At 39.8% G+C, this 12,436-nt stretch overlaps 4 protein-coding genes and 1 long non-coding RNA gene across 7 annotated transcripts in view; 1 reads left to right on the top strand and 4 right to left on the bottom strand.

The window, feature by feature from the left end:
* Positions 1 to 1,252: 1,252 nt before the first annotated feature.
* On the bottom strand, positions 1,253 to 2,208 carry LOC111481172. Its single transcript, XR_002717994.1, has 2 exons — positions 1,634 to 2,208; positions 1,253 to 1,544 (listed from the first exon to the last, which is right to left on the bottom strand). It is a non-coding gene; the product is annotated as an uncharacterized LOC111481172 (long non-coding RNA).
* A 106-nt stretch (positions 2,209 to 2,314) lies between these two features.
* On the bottom strand, positions 2,315 to 4,568 carry LOC111481138. Its single transcript, XM_023126490.1, has 3 exons — positions 4,303 to 4,568; positions 3,896 to 4,210; positions 2,315 to 3,342 (listed from the first exon to the last, which is right to left on the bottom strand). The coding sequence occupies exons 1-3, from the start codon at positions 4,468 to 4,470 to the stop codon at positions 2,596 to 2,598; spliced, it is 1,230 nt and encodes a 409-aa protein (XP_022982258.1). The 5' UTR covers positions 4,471 to 4,568; the 3' UTR covers positions 2,315 to 2,595.
* A 1,144-nt stretch (positions 4,569 to 5,712) lies between these two features.
* Positions 5,713 to 9,262, top strand: LOC111481114 (lysine histidine transporter-like 8). Of its 3 annotated transcripts, none has more exons than XM_023126453.1 (6): positions 5,713 to 6,339; positions 7,511 to 7,644; positions 7,751 to 8,178; positions 8,265 to 8,396; positions 8,475 to 8,904; positions 8,990 to 9,262. In XM_023126453.1, the coding sequence occupies exons 1-6, from the start codon at positions 5,957 to 5,959 to the stop codon at positions 9,043 to 9,045; spliced, it is 1,563 nt and encodes a 520-aa protein (XP_022982221.1). In that variant the 5' UTR covers positions 5,713 to 5,956; the 3' UTR covers positions 9,046 to 9,262. The 3 variants fall into 3 exon arrangements, with proteins under 3 accessions (XP_022982221.1, XP_022982219.1, XP_022982220.1); XM_023126452.1 differs by having other exon boundaries at positions 5,714 to 6,339; positions 8,475 to 8,969; positions 9,055 to 9,168; XM_023126451.1 differs by having other exon boundaries at positions 8,475 to 9,168.
* LOC111481118 (ent-kaurene oxidase, chloroplastic-like) lies at positions 9,235 to 11,642 on the bottom strand. The gene is made up of 8 exons (XM_023126456.1): positions 11,415 to 11,642; positions 11,164 to 11,324; positions 10,902 to 11,063; positions 10,674 to 10,814; positions 10,346 to 10,600; positions 10,116 to 10,277; positions 9,819 to 10,013; positions 9,235 to 9,741 (listed from the first exon to the last, which is right to left on the bottom strand). The coding sequence occupies exons 1-8, from the start codon at positions 11,575 to 11,577 to the stop codon at positions 9,427 to 9,429; spliced, it is 1,554 nt and encodes a 517-aa protein (XP_022982224.1). The 5' UTR covers positions 11,578 to 11,642; the 3' UTR covers positions 9,235 to 9,426.
* Positions 11,580 to 12,436, bottom strand: part of LOC111480794 (pollen-specific leucine-rich repeat extensin-like protein 3) — a 3,883-nt gene continuing 3,026 nt past the window's right edge. The window contains exon 2 of the mRNA XM_023125959.1: positions 11,580 to 11,585. Within this exon, the coding sequence (XP_022981727.1) occupies positions 11,580 to 11,585 (6 nt within the window). The remainder of the gene's footprint in view (positions 11,586 to 12,436) is intronic.

Here is a 12,436-nt window from a genome sequence, read left to right on the forward strand (position 1 = left end):
AAAACAAAAAAAAAAAAAAAAAAAAAAATCGGAATCATGCGGCCTACTCTTGTCATTTCAAATATTTAATAAAGAATTAAAATTTATTAATGTATATAGGATGGTCGTAAATTAATTAGTAGAGTCATACGAGGATTTATTTAAATATTATAACAAACTAAACGGTCGTAAAAAATAAAAAAAATATAATTCTTAATCTCTTTATTTATTTATTATTAATTAGAAATACAGTTAAAAGGCATACAAAATTGTAACATAATTAAAGCTATTTATTTTATTTAAAAGTATTATGAATATAAAGATGTCTTGAGAACTATAATTAGAAAATGGAAGATGGGAGAAATAGCAGGGAGGGGTCATATCGGTAATAATAATAATTATTATTTTTGACTTTTTTTATGGGAAATTATTTTTAATTAAACAGTTAGGGAATTTTTGTTGGTGAATTATTATGAAAAAGAAAATGGTGAAAGGACGGTGGTACCCATGCACGTCCAATCAATTCCTTACCAAATTTTTATTTATTTATTTTCTGTTCAATTAAAATTTCATTCACTCTTTTAAATTAAATATAGGAATTTTTAGTCCAACTTTAAAAATAATGGAAATTAAAGGCTTTAAAAGGACCAAAAGCTCCTCTTATTCACTGTTGTCTCATAATTGCTTCTCCTTTTTTGGATACCCTTTTGGTAATTTTAGGGACTGTCCGTTTCTTACTGTCCTTTGTATGTATGTGTATATATGTAATATATGTACGATGGCACATTCGTAATAATTTAGAAAAATAGGGGAAACATGCGGAAATACGTTACAAGGGATAAGGGCAGCACAGCAAAGATTTCAAATTTCGCGCCAGTCACGTGAGGGCCACGCGGGGATCCGCCATTCCCATAATTCGTAAAAGATGGAGCGTAGTAAATAGGCGTGGTTGAATTGAAGTATTTAAAGAAAAGGGGTTTAAATTATAAATATTTTAAATAATGGCGCCCTCATTGGGGGCCCATCTGGAAATCTGGCAAAACCGGGAGCCCTTTTACCAAATTTAAAATAAAGTTTGTGTAACGGGTCACATGGGTCCTATCACTCTGTCTACCGATTTTACTTCAACTAAAATTGCACATTTCCTCCAAATAATTCCAAAAATAATTAAAATTTATAAATAATACTCAAAATCTGTAATTTAATATTTGTTTTATTCATTACATAGAGGGTAAAAACGATTGAACATCCACGTGCAGGTGGCGTGTGTGTATAGCCAAACAAGTTTAGATTCAACACAAGTTGTGTTCGATTGGTAAAAATAAACATCGTCTAAAGTTTAACGAAACCACAAAACTGGAATAAAAATGAATATGGGGCTTAGATTTTCCTCAAGGCTTGTCATGCGCGTCAGGACCACAAGGTTACGACGCCGCACGGTTGAAGTACTTCTGCTTGCACCCTATCAATTTAATTATTCTTTTACAAGTAAAATGGGTACTACTTTGATCATCATAAAAATATCCTTACTGTGATCGCTTCAGACAACGCTATGAACTCTGCCTCTGCAAGGGAAAGAGCCACAACAGATTGGAATGGAAAGAAGTTCAAAGAACAGAGCAGTTCAGGTATTCTGGTGAAAACTGAAAATTACCCTTTTCTTCCATGACTCCAAGCTGTGTGTTGTTCTGTGTTTCTAATTAAAATGGCTATGAGTTCCCCAGATTCTTGGACCGAACTGCAGTTATTAGCGATACAGATCCGAATGGTTCCAATTGTAGTCAGCACTGTGTTTATGAACTCATAGTCGGCTCAACTCCAGACTTTCACAATCGAGCAGGAAATCACATATTCGAGTTTTCTGGGCTTTGATGTGCCCACTCCATCAATTCAAAGGCAATTGGATACTTCACCAGCTCAGTGGTGGTGGAGGTGGTGATCAAGGAAAGTGGTGGCTGGCTAGTAGTAACCTGGACAGAGATCATCTAAACTATTTTTACTGGCTACTGTCACAGCTGAGTCTTGTATACTTTGGATTCTACTTAGTGTGTGCATCTTGTTATAGGTACAAGACAGTGGAGGTGATGAAGCAAGTTGGTGAAGTGAGGCCTCATAAGGAGAGCGTGTAAGCATGCTGGGTTCTTTCCTAGTTACAAGGTTATTGAATGTGAGATCCCACATCGGTTTGAGAGGGGAGCGAAACATTCCTTATAAGGGTGTAGAAACATCTCCCTAGTGGACGCATTTTAAAACTTTGATGGAAAGCTCGGAAGGAAAACCCAAAGAGGACAATATCTGCTAGTGGTGGACTAAGGTTGTGATCTATGCACAAAACTAAGGAGCAGCAAAATCCAATATAACCTAAGCCAGAAATGCAAATGTGCATCTACACAGAATTTGTTTACATATCTGTATCATTGTTCTCTACATTCAAAACTGAAGAGTATATGATGCTTCTATTGCTTTATTAACTAGTGACCACAAGTAGCATAATGCAAGAAATTTCTTTAGTTCATTTACCATGTACATTTACCAAACATATGAACAAGGAAGCTGGGCAAGTAAGTGATATTACCTAGAACTGTGAAAAAAAAATCTTGAAGAAAACTTATCTGATTACCATTTGACATCCAGCGTTAGAGCTTCAGGAGGGACGAGAAGAGATGGAAACTTGGTGAAGGATATATTTGGCAGTAGATTCCTCCATTCAGTTGAATCTGCCACGATCAAAGGCCTTAACTTCTTAACTGCAAGAGGCTTCAAACTCACTGCATCAGGCCTAACCATCACTTCAAATGATGCACGCTCAACCGTAGGCTTAGTTCTCCACTCTGCCAATCGAGCATATCGACTACTATTTGTTCCAATAGTACTTTCAAGTTCCAGTTGAAAACGAACAACAACAGATGCTCTCATTTTAACTTTAACAAAAGCCAACAGGCCATTTTGAAGGATCCTATTACTCAGATAACGTTGAAGAATACTTTCCAGCATATTAAACCGCAATTTGAAGGAATCAAGTATGGGAGAATTCTGTGTGTAAGTATTTCTACCATAGCACTTGTCTGGCAATAACTCAATTGAATCCTTGGAAAGGAAGCTAGTTCTTACATGATCATCAGGATTTCGTGTCCTATATGCAGACAATGTTGCGGATCCAAGTATGCGTAGAGGAAGCAAAGGTGAGCAAAATGGAAGCCAGAAAGGGTAAATCCTGGTTTTTCCATTGCCTGTTCTGGTTTCGTTCAGCAGACGAACAAGATCAGACGAATAAAACACAGACACCTCCTCAGCTTCACTAACTTCTACTGTTATGCCTTCTCCCACCAGAATTCGTTTAAGACCAACATGAGTAGCATTGTTCTGAGTCAAAATACAAAGAATTATTAATGAAACCAACAAATTAACCCTCACAGACAGAACAATGTCAAGATTATTGGTGCAGCCAGCCAGCAAGCACGTTGATAACAAATTGTAACAAAAGAACAAATATATCCAAACAGAACTAGAGAAATTTCATTGATAACAGATGAAATAAAGATATCTTGACCACAGAATATTATAATTCTCATTCAGCACAGGAAATCCTCTTCCGTCAATGTTCACTTCACCCTAAAGTCTAAACGTTGGAATTTCTTGGATATTCTCATCCACTAAACTCGCTGTTCCTAGTCACATTTCTTGCCTGAACTATTTGAATTTGTAAAAGTGGATAAAATCCTAAGAATTGAAATCGTCTCTTGTTTATAATTCTGCTCGATAATCTCTACAAATTAATTTCATAAACAAGCTTCTGCAGCTTGCTATAGCTATGAAAGAACAAAATTCTAGCCATGCGAGTTTTGCTTACTACAGCCTACATCTGCTTGCAGGCGAAGAAGATGAAAAGGATTGAAGTAGAAAGAAGTGAGCGTACAGGTAAGGAGAGAGAAAGATGGGCATCCTCTTCAACCATCAAATCGAAAGGACCCACAATCTTGAAAGACCTAATGGCAGCCATTGAACCGATGCCATTAATTAAAGAGCTGAAGCTAGTCGCATTAGCATAATTCGGCTTATTCCACGAAGACACCTCGTCAGAAAATTTTGCCAACAGCCGAGTTTTACCTAATCCCAGACGAATTTCATGGCTCTCCGCACATCCAAATCTCACATTTCCAAAATCCAATTTCAATATTCTGATTTCCTCCGAATCCCACTCCTGCTTCTTTGCTATTTCCTTCAAAACATCCTAATCAAAACAATAAAATTAACAAAATCTTCATAGATGCCGTGCCGAGATTAGTGTTAGGAACTCAAATTCAAGATCTCGGGAAAGAATACCTGCAAGAAATGCGCATTGTTCTCACTGTTAGAGATGGAATGATTCAGCGACGAAGCAATTGATAGAGAGTAAAAAAACATAAAAGCTTGAAGTTGAAGCAGCAAGAACAGCAATGTCGTCGGACGATGAATCGTCATCGCCTTTGGCCCGTTGAAACCGATCAGCATGGATCCAAACTGACCCAGTATTCCCAATTTCTCTGTGTGTCCTTTCTCTCTCCTTCCTTCGGTGTCTCGATGAATTGTGAAATGGAAAATTATCTTCTTTTTTTTCCCCAATTTCAAATAATTCAAATAGACTAAAATTTAACATTTATTTTAACAAAATTACCTAATTGCCTAATTTTAACACTTTATAATACAAATCAAATTTGACCTAAACTGTAAATGGGGTCAACCGTTTATAAACAAATTAGATAATGCTAATATGTAACTTTTGACGAGGTGATATTGTCAGCTTGTAAGTAAAATTGTACACTCATATGCGATGTCCAACTCCAGTGCACTCTAAAACTTAAATTAGTATCAAGTTTGAGCTACTGTTGAGACGAGTTAGTGAGTGATTTATCTGTCCAGCAACTTTTCACGTTTCGTGCCATGTGGACAACAAATCATCCATTAGTTTTCCTTAAATTTACGTTAGTCATAAATTAAACATATTCTTGGTTGGTGACATAGCTTAGATCTTCCTCTCGGCATGTCAAAGCAGCTTTGACACAATTCAAACCTATTTTCTTCAAAGGTTTATATTTAACCATTAAAGTTTAATAATTGAACTATGTTTTTAATTTTAAATTTAATTTAGGGTTAAGATTATAATATTAATCTAATTTTAGAAAAGTGCCTTTATTGTTCTTTTGAAAGACCAAATGATGAAAACCGAAGGGCGGACCGACGAACCGGGTTTCTTTCGGCGGAGAGGGAGAAAATAGAAAATGTGGCCCATTTCACGCTTCTCCAAATTTAGTATTTTTATTTATTGCGTAAATAACTTTTTAAAATTACAAATTAAATCATAAGCTTTTGAATTTATCAATTAATTAAAAAAAATTAAATAAGACCTGAGAAACAAAATAGATGGGTTGAATTTTAGAGCCGAGGCCCAAAACGGTGAAGAATTTGGGTCCGCATGCCTAAGCTCGATGCCCACGCCACGCGAGGCCACGCCACATGCTCATGTCGGGGCCTGCTGACACTGACACTAAACCTCTCTCCTTTGTAAAAATCTCGTACATTTTCCCATACTTACAGTCCCCTTCACAGCTATATTACCATCCCCATTCTTCGCGCGTAAATACCACGCGCTACCTTTTTCCTTTTTGGCTTCTCTGTGGTTTGAAACTGTTTTGATTCAATTATTATGTTGGGGGTTGTGGGAGTATGGGTGGCGCGTGGCAATATTCTGGTCCAGAAAGATGGAGCCAAAGCAGCACACTTGACAAAAATCACCATGTTTCCATCATTGACTGACCCCCCTGAGACCCCCTGACCTCCTCTCTTTCCGCCACGCTCCCTCCCACCCATCAGTCACTTTCTAATATCATTTGCACTCCCCACATCCGATTCCCTATATCAATCTCTAATTTCAAGCAGCCCAGCTGAGCAAAACAGAGGAGAAAAAAACTGCTAACATCAACGACGCTCTGCTTTTGCCATGGAGGAGAGGCCGGAGACAGAGCTCATATCGATTCCAGCGACCCCACGAGTTTCTACGCCGGAGATTCTGACGCCGACGGGACAGCGCTCTCCAAGGCCACCCTCTAAGGAGGCAAAGTCCTCGACGGCGTGGACTCCGACGTCGTTTATCTCGCCGAGGTTTTTGAGCCCCATTGGGACTCCCATGAAAAGGGTGCTGATTAATATGAAGGGTTACTTGGAGGAGGTGGGTCATCTCACCAAACTTAACCCTCAGGATGCTTGGCTTCCGATTACCGAGTCCCGTAATGGCAATGCTCATTACGCTGCGTTTCATAACCTCAACGCTGGGATTGGCTTCCAGGCTCTGGTTTTGCCCGTCGCCTTCGCCTTCCTCGGCTGGTACGCTGCTTTAATCTTATGGGCTTAAGCTTTCATACCTTTTGCTAATTTTCATGAACCTCTTACTGTACCAACATGGTTTCAGTTTAGATGAACTATATGTTAATTTCTAGCAACATGGTTCGCCTTCTCCCACCCACCATGGATCAAGCTGGTGGGGGACTTTGCTACAGGATAATGGGCTGTGGGGTCTACTTGGTCGAGGTTTTCAATTCACTAATGTTCTCTTAATGATTATTTGATTTGAAGAGGGACTGGACTTCTTGACCTTTTGCTTTTGCTCTTATTTCTTATATTATTTTAAGCAAAATGCGATAGCTTTGTTCTTGGAGGGCCATCTTCTCTTTGGATGCTTTTTACTGTATTAAGACATAAATGTATAATCTTTCTCTGCTGTTCCACCTGCCCATAATTTCAGGCTCTATAGTTTTTAAAAGCTTTTATTGTAGTTTTGATGATTCGGTCTCGTCATCATTAGATGTTAACAGTATTCTAACGTTAATATGTTTTGTTTGGATGTTGGATGATGTTTTTCATCTTGTCTCGTTGCCATATTTAAGAACATGCGCAACCATAGAGATTTCCTTGGAAAGTTCAACTAAACCGTTAGGAATACGAGGAGCTTTCAAACTACGTGAAGGTTAATGTGAGATCCCATGTAGGTTAGAAAGGTGGACAAAGCATTATTTATAAGAGTGGAAACTTCTCCTTGACACACGCGTTTTAAACCGTGAAGCTGACGGCGATACGTAAGAGGTCAAAGTGGACAATATCTGCTAGCTGTGGGCTTAGGTACAAATAGTATCATAGCCAAACACTAGGAATTGTGCTAGTGAAGACGTTGGCCCCCAAAGAGTGTGAATTGTGAGATCCCAGAGGAACGAAGCATCTTTCATAAGGGTGTGGAAACCTATCTTTCATAAGGGTGTGGAAACCTATCTCTAACAAACGTGTTTTAAAATCATGAGGCTGACAGTGATACGTAATGGGCCATAATTGAGCATGTTACATGTCATGGTCCCCAAATCAAATGGTTCTTTGAGTTTCTGGGTGTAGTGAAAGAGACAGAGAGACAGAGACAAAGATTTCAATTTCACGGTAGATTTGGTTTGATGTAACCATCTCTAACTCGGTATTGTCTGTTTTTTTTGTTCTTGTGGTAACTCTGTAGGAGCTGGGGAATACTGTCACTAACAATAGCCTATTGCTGGCAACTTTATACTCTTTGGATTCTGGTTCAGCTTCATGAGGCAGTGCCAGGCAAAAGGTACAACAGATATGTGGAGCTTGCTGAAGCAGCCTTTGGTAATATTTCCATACAACTTCAGTATACATGGTTCAGTTTTCGAGCCGGGCGTCTAATCGTTCTTGATAGTAGATCGGTAAAAGGATTTTGTTGTATGATCTTCAGGGGAAAGATTGGGAGTATGGCTTGCTGTGTTTCCTACTGTCTACTTATCAGCAGGAACTGCAACGGCATTGATTCTTATTGGAGGAGAGACAATGAAACTCTTCTTCCAAATAGTATGTGGGCCGCTCTGTTCTTCAAATCCTTTAACAACTGTTGAGTGGTACCTTGTATTTACATCACTCTGTATTGTTCTTTCTCAACTCCCAAACCTCAATTCAATTGCTGGACTTTCCCTTATTGGAGCTGTGACTGCCATCACTTACTCCACCATGGTTTGGGTCCTCTCTGTTAGCCAGCAAAGGCCTCCGACGATCTCATACGAACCCCTTTCGATGCCATCGCCTTCTTCTTCTGTCTTCTCTGTCATGAATGCGCTCGGAATCGTAGCCTTTGCTTTCAGAGGCCATAACTTGGTTTTGGAAATTCAAGTATGCCTTTTGCATTTCTAGACTTGATACTGAGGAGCTGCTCTTTGTGATTGTATCTGAATCTTGTTTGTTTTGATGTCTCTCAGGCAACAATGCCTTCAACTTTTAAGCATCCTGCTCATGTTCCCATGTGGAGAGGAGCCAAAGTTGGCTATTTTTTCATTGCAGCTTGCTTGTTTCCTGTTGCTATTGGAGGATTTTGGGCATATGGGAACCTTGTGAGTATCTTTGTTCTTGCCATTGTTTTGAAACTATGATATTCGCCTTTTCGATTCATTTCTGCTTTTCATTCACAGATGCCTTCAGGAGGGATGCTCAATGCCTTATATGCATTTCACAGCCATGATATTCCCAGAGGGCTTCTTGCCATTACTTTCCTTCTAGTGGTGTTCAATTGTTTGAGCAGTTTCCAAATATACTCGATGCCCGTTTTCGACAGCTTCGAAGCTAGCTACACAAGTCGAACAAACCGTCCTTGTTCCATCTGGGTTCGTTCTGGCTTCCGTGTTTTCTATGGATTTGTCAACTTCTTCATTGGAGTAGCACTTCCTTTCCTCTCTAGTTTGGCTGGTCTGCTAGGAGGACTCACTCTTCCAGTCACATTTGCTTACCCTTGCTTCATGTGGGTACTCATTAAAAAGCCTACAAAGTTCAGTTTCAATTGGTACTTCCACTGGACACTGGGCTGGCTGGGCATTGCTTTTAGCTTGGCCTTTTCAATTGGAGGCATCTGGAGTTTGGTGAACAGTGGACTTAAGTTGAAGTTCTTCAAACCCAGTTGATCAAGAAACATCAGCCTTTTCAATTGGAGGCATCTGGAGTTTGGTGAACAGTGGACTTAAGTTGAAGTTCTTCAAACCCAGTTGATCAAGAAACATCATCAGAGCAGAGCAACTTTGAGTTCAGTGTACTATTTCATGTTATGTGGTCGAAATAATGTATCGATACAGAAGTACCGATATGTTCGTGAATATAGTTCGAAAGTTAGTAAAATTTTGTGGGGAGTAATCTTGATTTGAAAATCTCTTGTTAGTCAGAATCAGCACGAAAATCTTTGACCTAAAAGTTGAACTCTTTATTTCAATGCGATCTGTGCACACCTACTGTTTCTAAAATGGATAATTACTTCTAAACTGATCTGAAACACACTGGTTTCTCTTCAGCACTAAACAAAAGACTAATGGTTTCCAAAGACTCCCATAATAGTTATTTATTCCAGGTTCTTGCAGGATGGCGGAGGAAGTTCCATTAGTTGATTCTCGGTTTGGCGACGATATGCAGTGGTTGGAGCTTGCGAGCAGTGAGGCCGAGAGTGTCGACCTTGTCTTCTTCTCCTTCCCTCAGCTTCCAAGTGAACCCTTGAACCAGCCTTCCAAGGGTAGTGCAAGCTATCAGCATTGCCTTGGGGGCACCTGCACACACCCTCTTCCCGCCTCCGAACGCCATGGTTTTGTACAGGTCCATTGGATCATAGCTCTCATCAAGAAACCTCTCTGGTTTCCATTCCTCAGGGCTTTCCCATTGTTTCTTGTCCATGTTGCAGGCGTAAATGTTGACAGCAACCTAAAAAGGAACCATCATCAGACATTGCCAAATAAAATTACTCTGGGGGTTCCGTGTTCTAGCGTGGCTTGGCTTACCTCACTCCCTGCAGGAATAAAGTACCCCCCTAACTGGGTATCTTCATGTGCATATCGCAATGGAACAATCGAGACTGGACTGTACTTCCGAAGAGTTTCGTGAAAAACGGCAGTCAAATATGGGAGCTGTGACAGGTTTTCTTCAGTAATCTTTGCAGATCCACACACACTTTGTATATGCTGATATAGACGCTCCTGCAATGTAAGAGGTTTTTACAGAATGATGTCTTATTTCGATGAATTTAAGAATTGAACAGACAGCAAACAACAGAAATGGTAGTGTTCTTCAGGAATTGCCTGTCGTTTAGGATTTTGAGCAAGTTCATACATAGCCCATTCAGTTACAACCAGAGTAGTGTCTGAGGTTTCAATGATTATCTCCCAGAGCAACATGGATATCTGTTCCTCTGTGAGCGATTTTGCTTCAGATAACAAGAACTCAGAATAGCAATTCAAATCCTGCAATACATTCTCTACATCAGAGAAGATAAATAGGCTCATTTGAGCTCAAGCAAACGAAAAACTACCTCCCCAGCTGCAATTTGCTTCTTCTTCTCCTCCATGAGGCTCTTCATCGTCACTCGCCTGCGAAAGTCCATCTTCCTGATCCTATCCTCCACACCCTTGTTGGGAATCCATCTCAGATATGGGAAGAAATCTCTCCAATCAACCTCGATCGCACCCTCCATCGGATCAATCACTAAAGTTCTGAACAGATCTTCTCTCAGCAACGTAGTACCGAGCCCATCGACATATAACGACTCCATATCCCTCCCAAACGTCTGCCAATGAAATCACAACGTTAGCTATTTACAATCAAGTTCTGAATTCAGCAAAAGAACAGAATGAATTCACTTCTTTAAGCGCCAGCCCGAAGAGTTCCGATTCAAAGATCTTTCGGAAATTAACAGATTCTGATGAAGAATCCTTCACACAAGCAAACAATTCTCTGGAAATATTGTCTATCATGGTGTCTCTCCTTTGTCTGAGTCTTTTCTGAACTTGAAACAGATCAAACTATTAGAAATTAACCCAAATGAACAGAACAAGAACAAGAACAAGAACAATTTTGAAAACAAAAACCTGAGCGTTAGCCCCCAAGACATTAGCCAATATGTATCTCTTAACCAGCTTATGAAAGTCATTGTAATCGCTCATAGCAACCATGCATTTATCAGCAGTCAAGATAGTGAGGGCTTTGCTTAGTTTTCTACTGGAAATGGAAGAGTACCTCGTCACCATAGCCTTAAAGAATCAAGCAAGATCAGAACAGAGCAAATTAAGAATCGGAGGAAAATTTTCACTCGGAGTGCAAGGTTCGCCGGAAAACGGCCGGGATTTATACCTCTTTGGCGAGATCGGAGGAGTTGAGAACGATCACAGTGGAGGCGCCGGCTTTTATGGAATAAATCGGACCATACGTCTCGGACCACTGAGCAAACGTTTTGTGCGGCTTCTTCTCCTTCAACTGCAACAGATTCCCCAGCACCGGTATCCCCGGAATCGCTACACAAATTCTTAAATCGTTAATTTCACATCATTTTCCCCAAACCAGCAATAGTTCAAAAACAGAGACGACAACAAACCGATCGTTACCCGGCAACAGAGGTAGAGGACTCCGACGTCTCTTTCTCCAATCTCCGATGAAAAACGTCAGAAGCAACACACCACCCAGAACGGCGGCCGCGACATACGGCGGAGCCTGAAGCATCTGGACGAGTTTTTGCATGCAGCCGAGCGGATCAGTAGCGACCGCCATTTTCAACTCTGAGGTTCAGAAAACACTTGCAGAAGGACATGGAGGTTCTTACTTCTTATAGCAAGAAAACAGTAAATACGACAATAAAATAAATAAATAAATCTTTATTAACAAGAAGACGTAGTATTTAGCTATTTTTCAATTTGACTTCATTACCATTTATGGATCAAAGGTGGAATAATGGGTTTCTTGAATTGGTATTTTAATTTTAATTCAACATTATTCTTACATAGTAATGTTTGTTTCTTTAATATTAAAAAAAAGTTAAAACAAGTTCCCTTATTTAGAATAAGGTTCATCTAATTGGGACGGTCGATTCCTTTTTCCTTAATTTTTTGCTATTTTTAATGCATTACCAAAAATAATGTGTATCTATATATATATATATATATATATACACATAGATAAGTATTGCATAATGCATGCAACATAGTTGTAGATAATTATCCATAGCAACATGCATATCTGATATAATTTACAATGCCTTGGCGTGCAAGACATTTGTTGAGATAAAGGGTACATTGAGATATTAATGAAGCTACGATTTTTTTTTTTTTTTTTTTTTTTTTTGAGAAATAAAAATGTTAAAATAGAGAGGCGAGTCCGATGATTTGTCACATTTTATTTAGTAGCCTGGGAAGAATGGTGGAGGCGGTGATGAGTACTCGAAGCCCAAATTTGGTGGAAGAACGATGTCCTCTAGTGGTGGCAGTGGAGAGGAGACTGGAGGAGGAGATGGAGAAGGTGGTGGTGGAGAGGCTACGGGTGGTGGGGGTGAGGCTACGGGTGGGGGTGGAGAGTGAACCGGTGGTGGGGGTGAGGCAACTGGGGGTGGGGGTGAGGCAACCGGGGGTGGGGG

The sequence above is a fragment of the Cucurbita maxima genome, unplaced genomic scaffold, assembly GCF_002738345.1.
Source record: "Cucurbita maxima cultivar Rimu unplaced genomic scaffold, Cmax_1.0 Cma_Scf00006, whole genome shotgun sequence".
NCBI lineage: Eukaryota > Viridiplantae > Streptophyta > Magnoliopsida > Cucurbitales > Cucurbitaceae > Cucurbita > Cucurbita maxima.

What these genes read in the sequence shown, in the direction of transcription:
- LOC111481118 (XM_023126456.1), bottom strand. Translation starts at nt 11,577, where the DNA reads ATGGCGGTCGCTACTGATCCGCTCGGCTGCATGCAAAAACTCGTCCAG. An exon ending in CTCAAAATCCTAAACGACAG is followed by an intron (nt 10,014 to 10,115) that starts GCAATTCCTGAA and finishes CTTACATTGCAG; the next exon opens with GAGCGTCTATATCAGCATAT. An exon ending in TTATTCCTGCAGGGAGTGAG is followed by an intron (nt 9,742 to 9,818) that starts GTAAGCCAAGCC and finishes GTTCCTTTTTAG; the next exon opens with GTTGCTGTCAACATTTACGC.
- LOC111481138 (XM_023126490.1), bottom strand. Translation starts at nt 4,470, where the DNA reads ATGCTGATCGGTTTCAACGGGCCAAAGGCGATGACGATTCATCGTCCG. An exon ending in ACAATGCGCATTTCTTGCAG is followed by an intron (nt 4,211 to 4,302) that starts GTATTCTTTCCC and finishes TGTTTTGATTAG; the next exon opens with GATGTTTTGAAGGAAATAGC. An exon ending in ATCTTTCTCTCTCCTTACCT is followed by an intron (nt 3,343 to 3,895) that starts GTACGCTCACTT and finishes ATTTTGACTCAG; the next exon opens with AACAATGCTACTCATGTTGG.
- LOC111481114 (XM_023126453.1), top strand. Translation starts at nt 5,957, where the DNA reads ATGGAGGAGAGGCCGGAGACAGAGCTCATATCGATTCCAGCGACCCCA. An exon ending in GCTTGCTGAAGCAGCCTTTG is followed by an intron (nt 7,645 to 7,750) that starts GTAATATTTCCA and finishes TATGATCTTCAG; the next exon opens with GGGAAAGATTGGGAGTATGG. An exon ending in ACTTGGTTTTGGAAATTCAA is followed by an intron (nt 8,179 to 8,264) that starts GTATGCCTTTTG and finishes GATGTCTCTCAG; the next exon opens with GCAACAATGCCTTCAACTTT.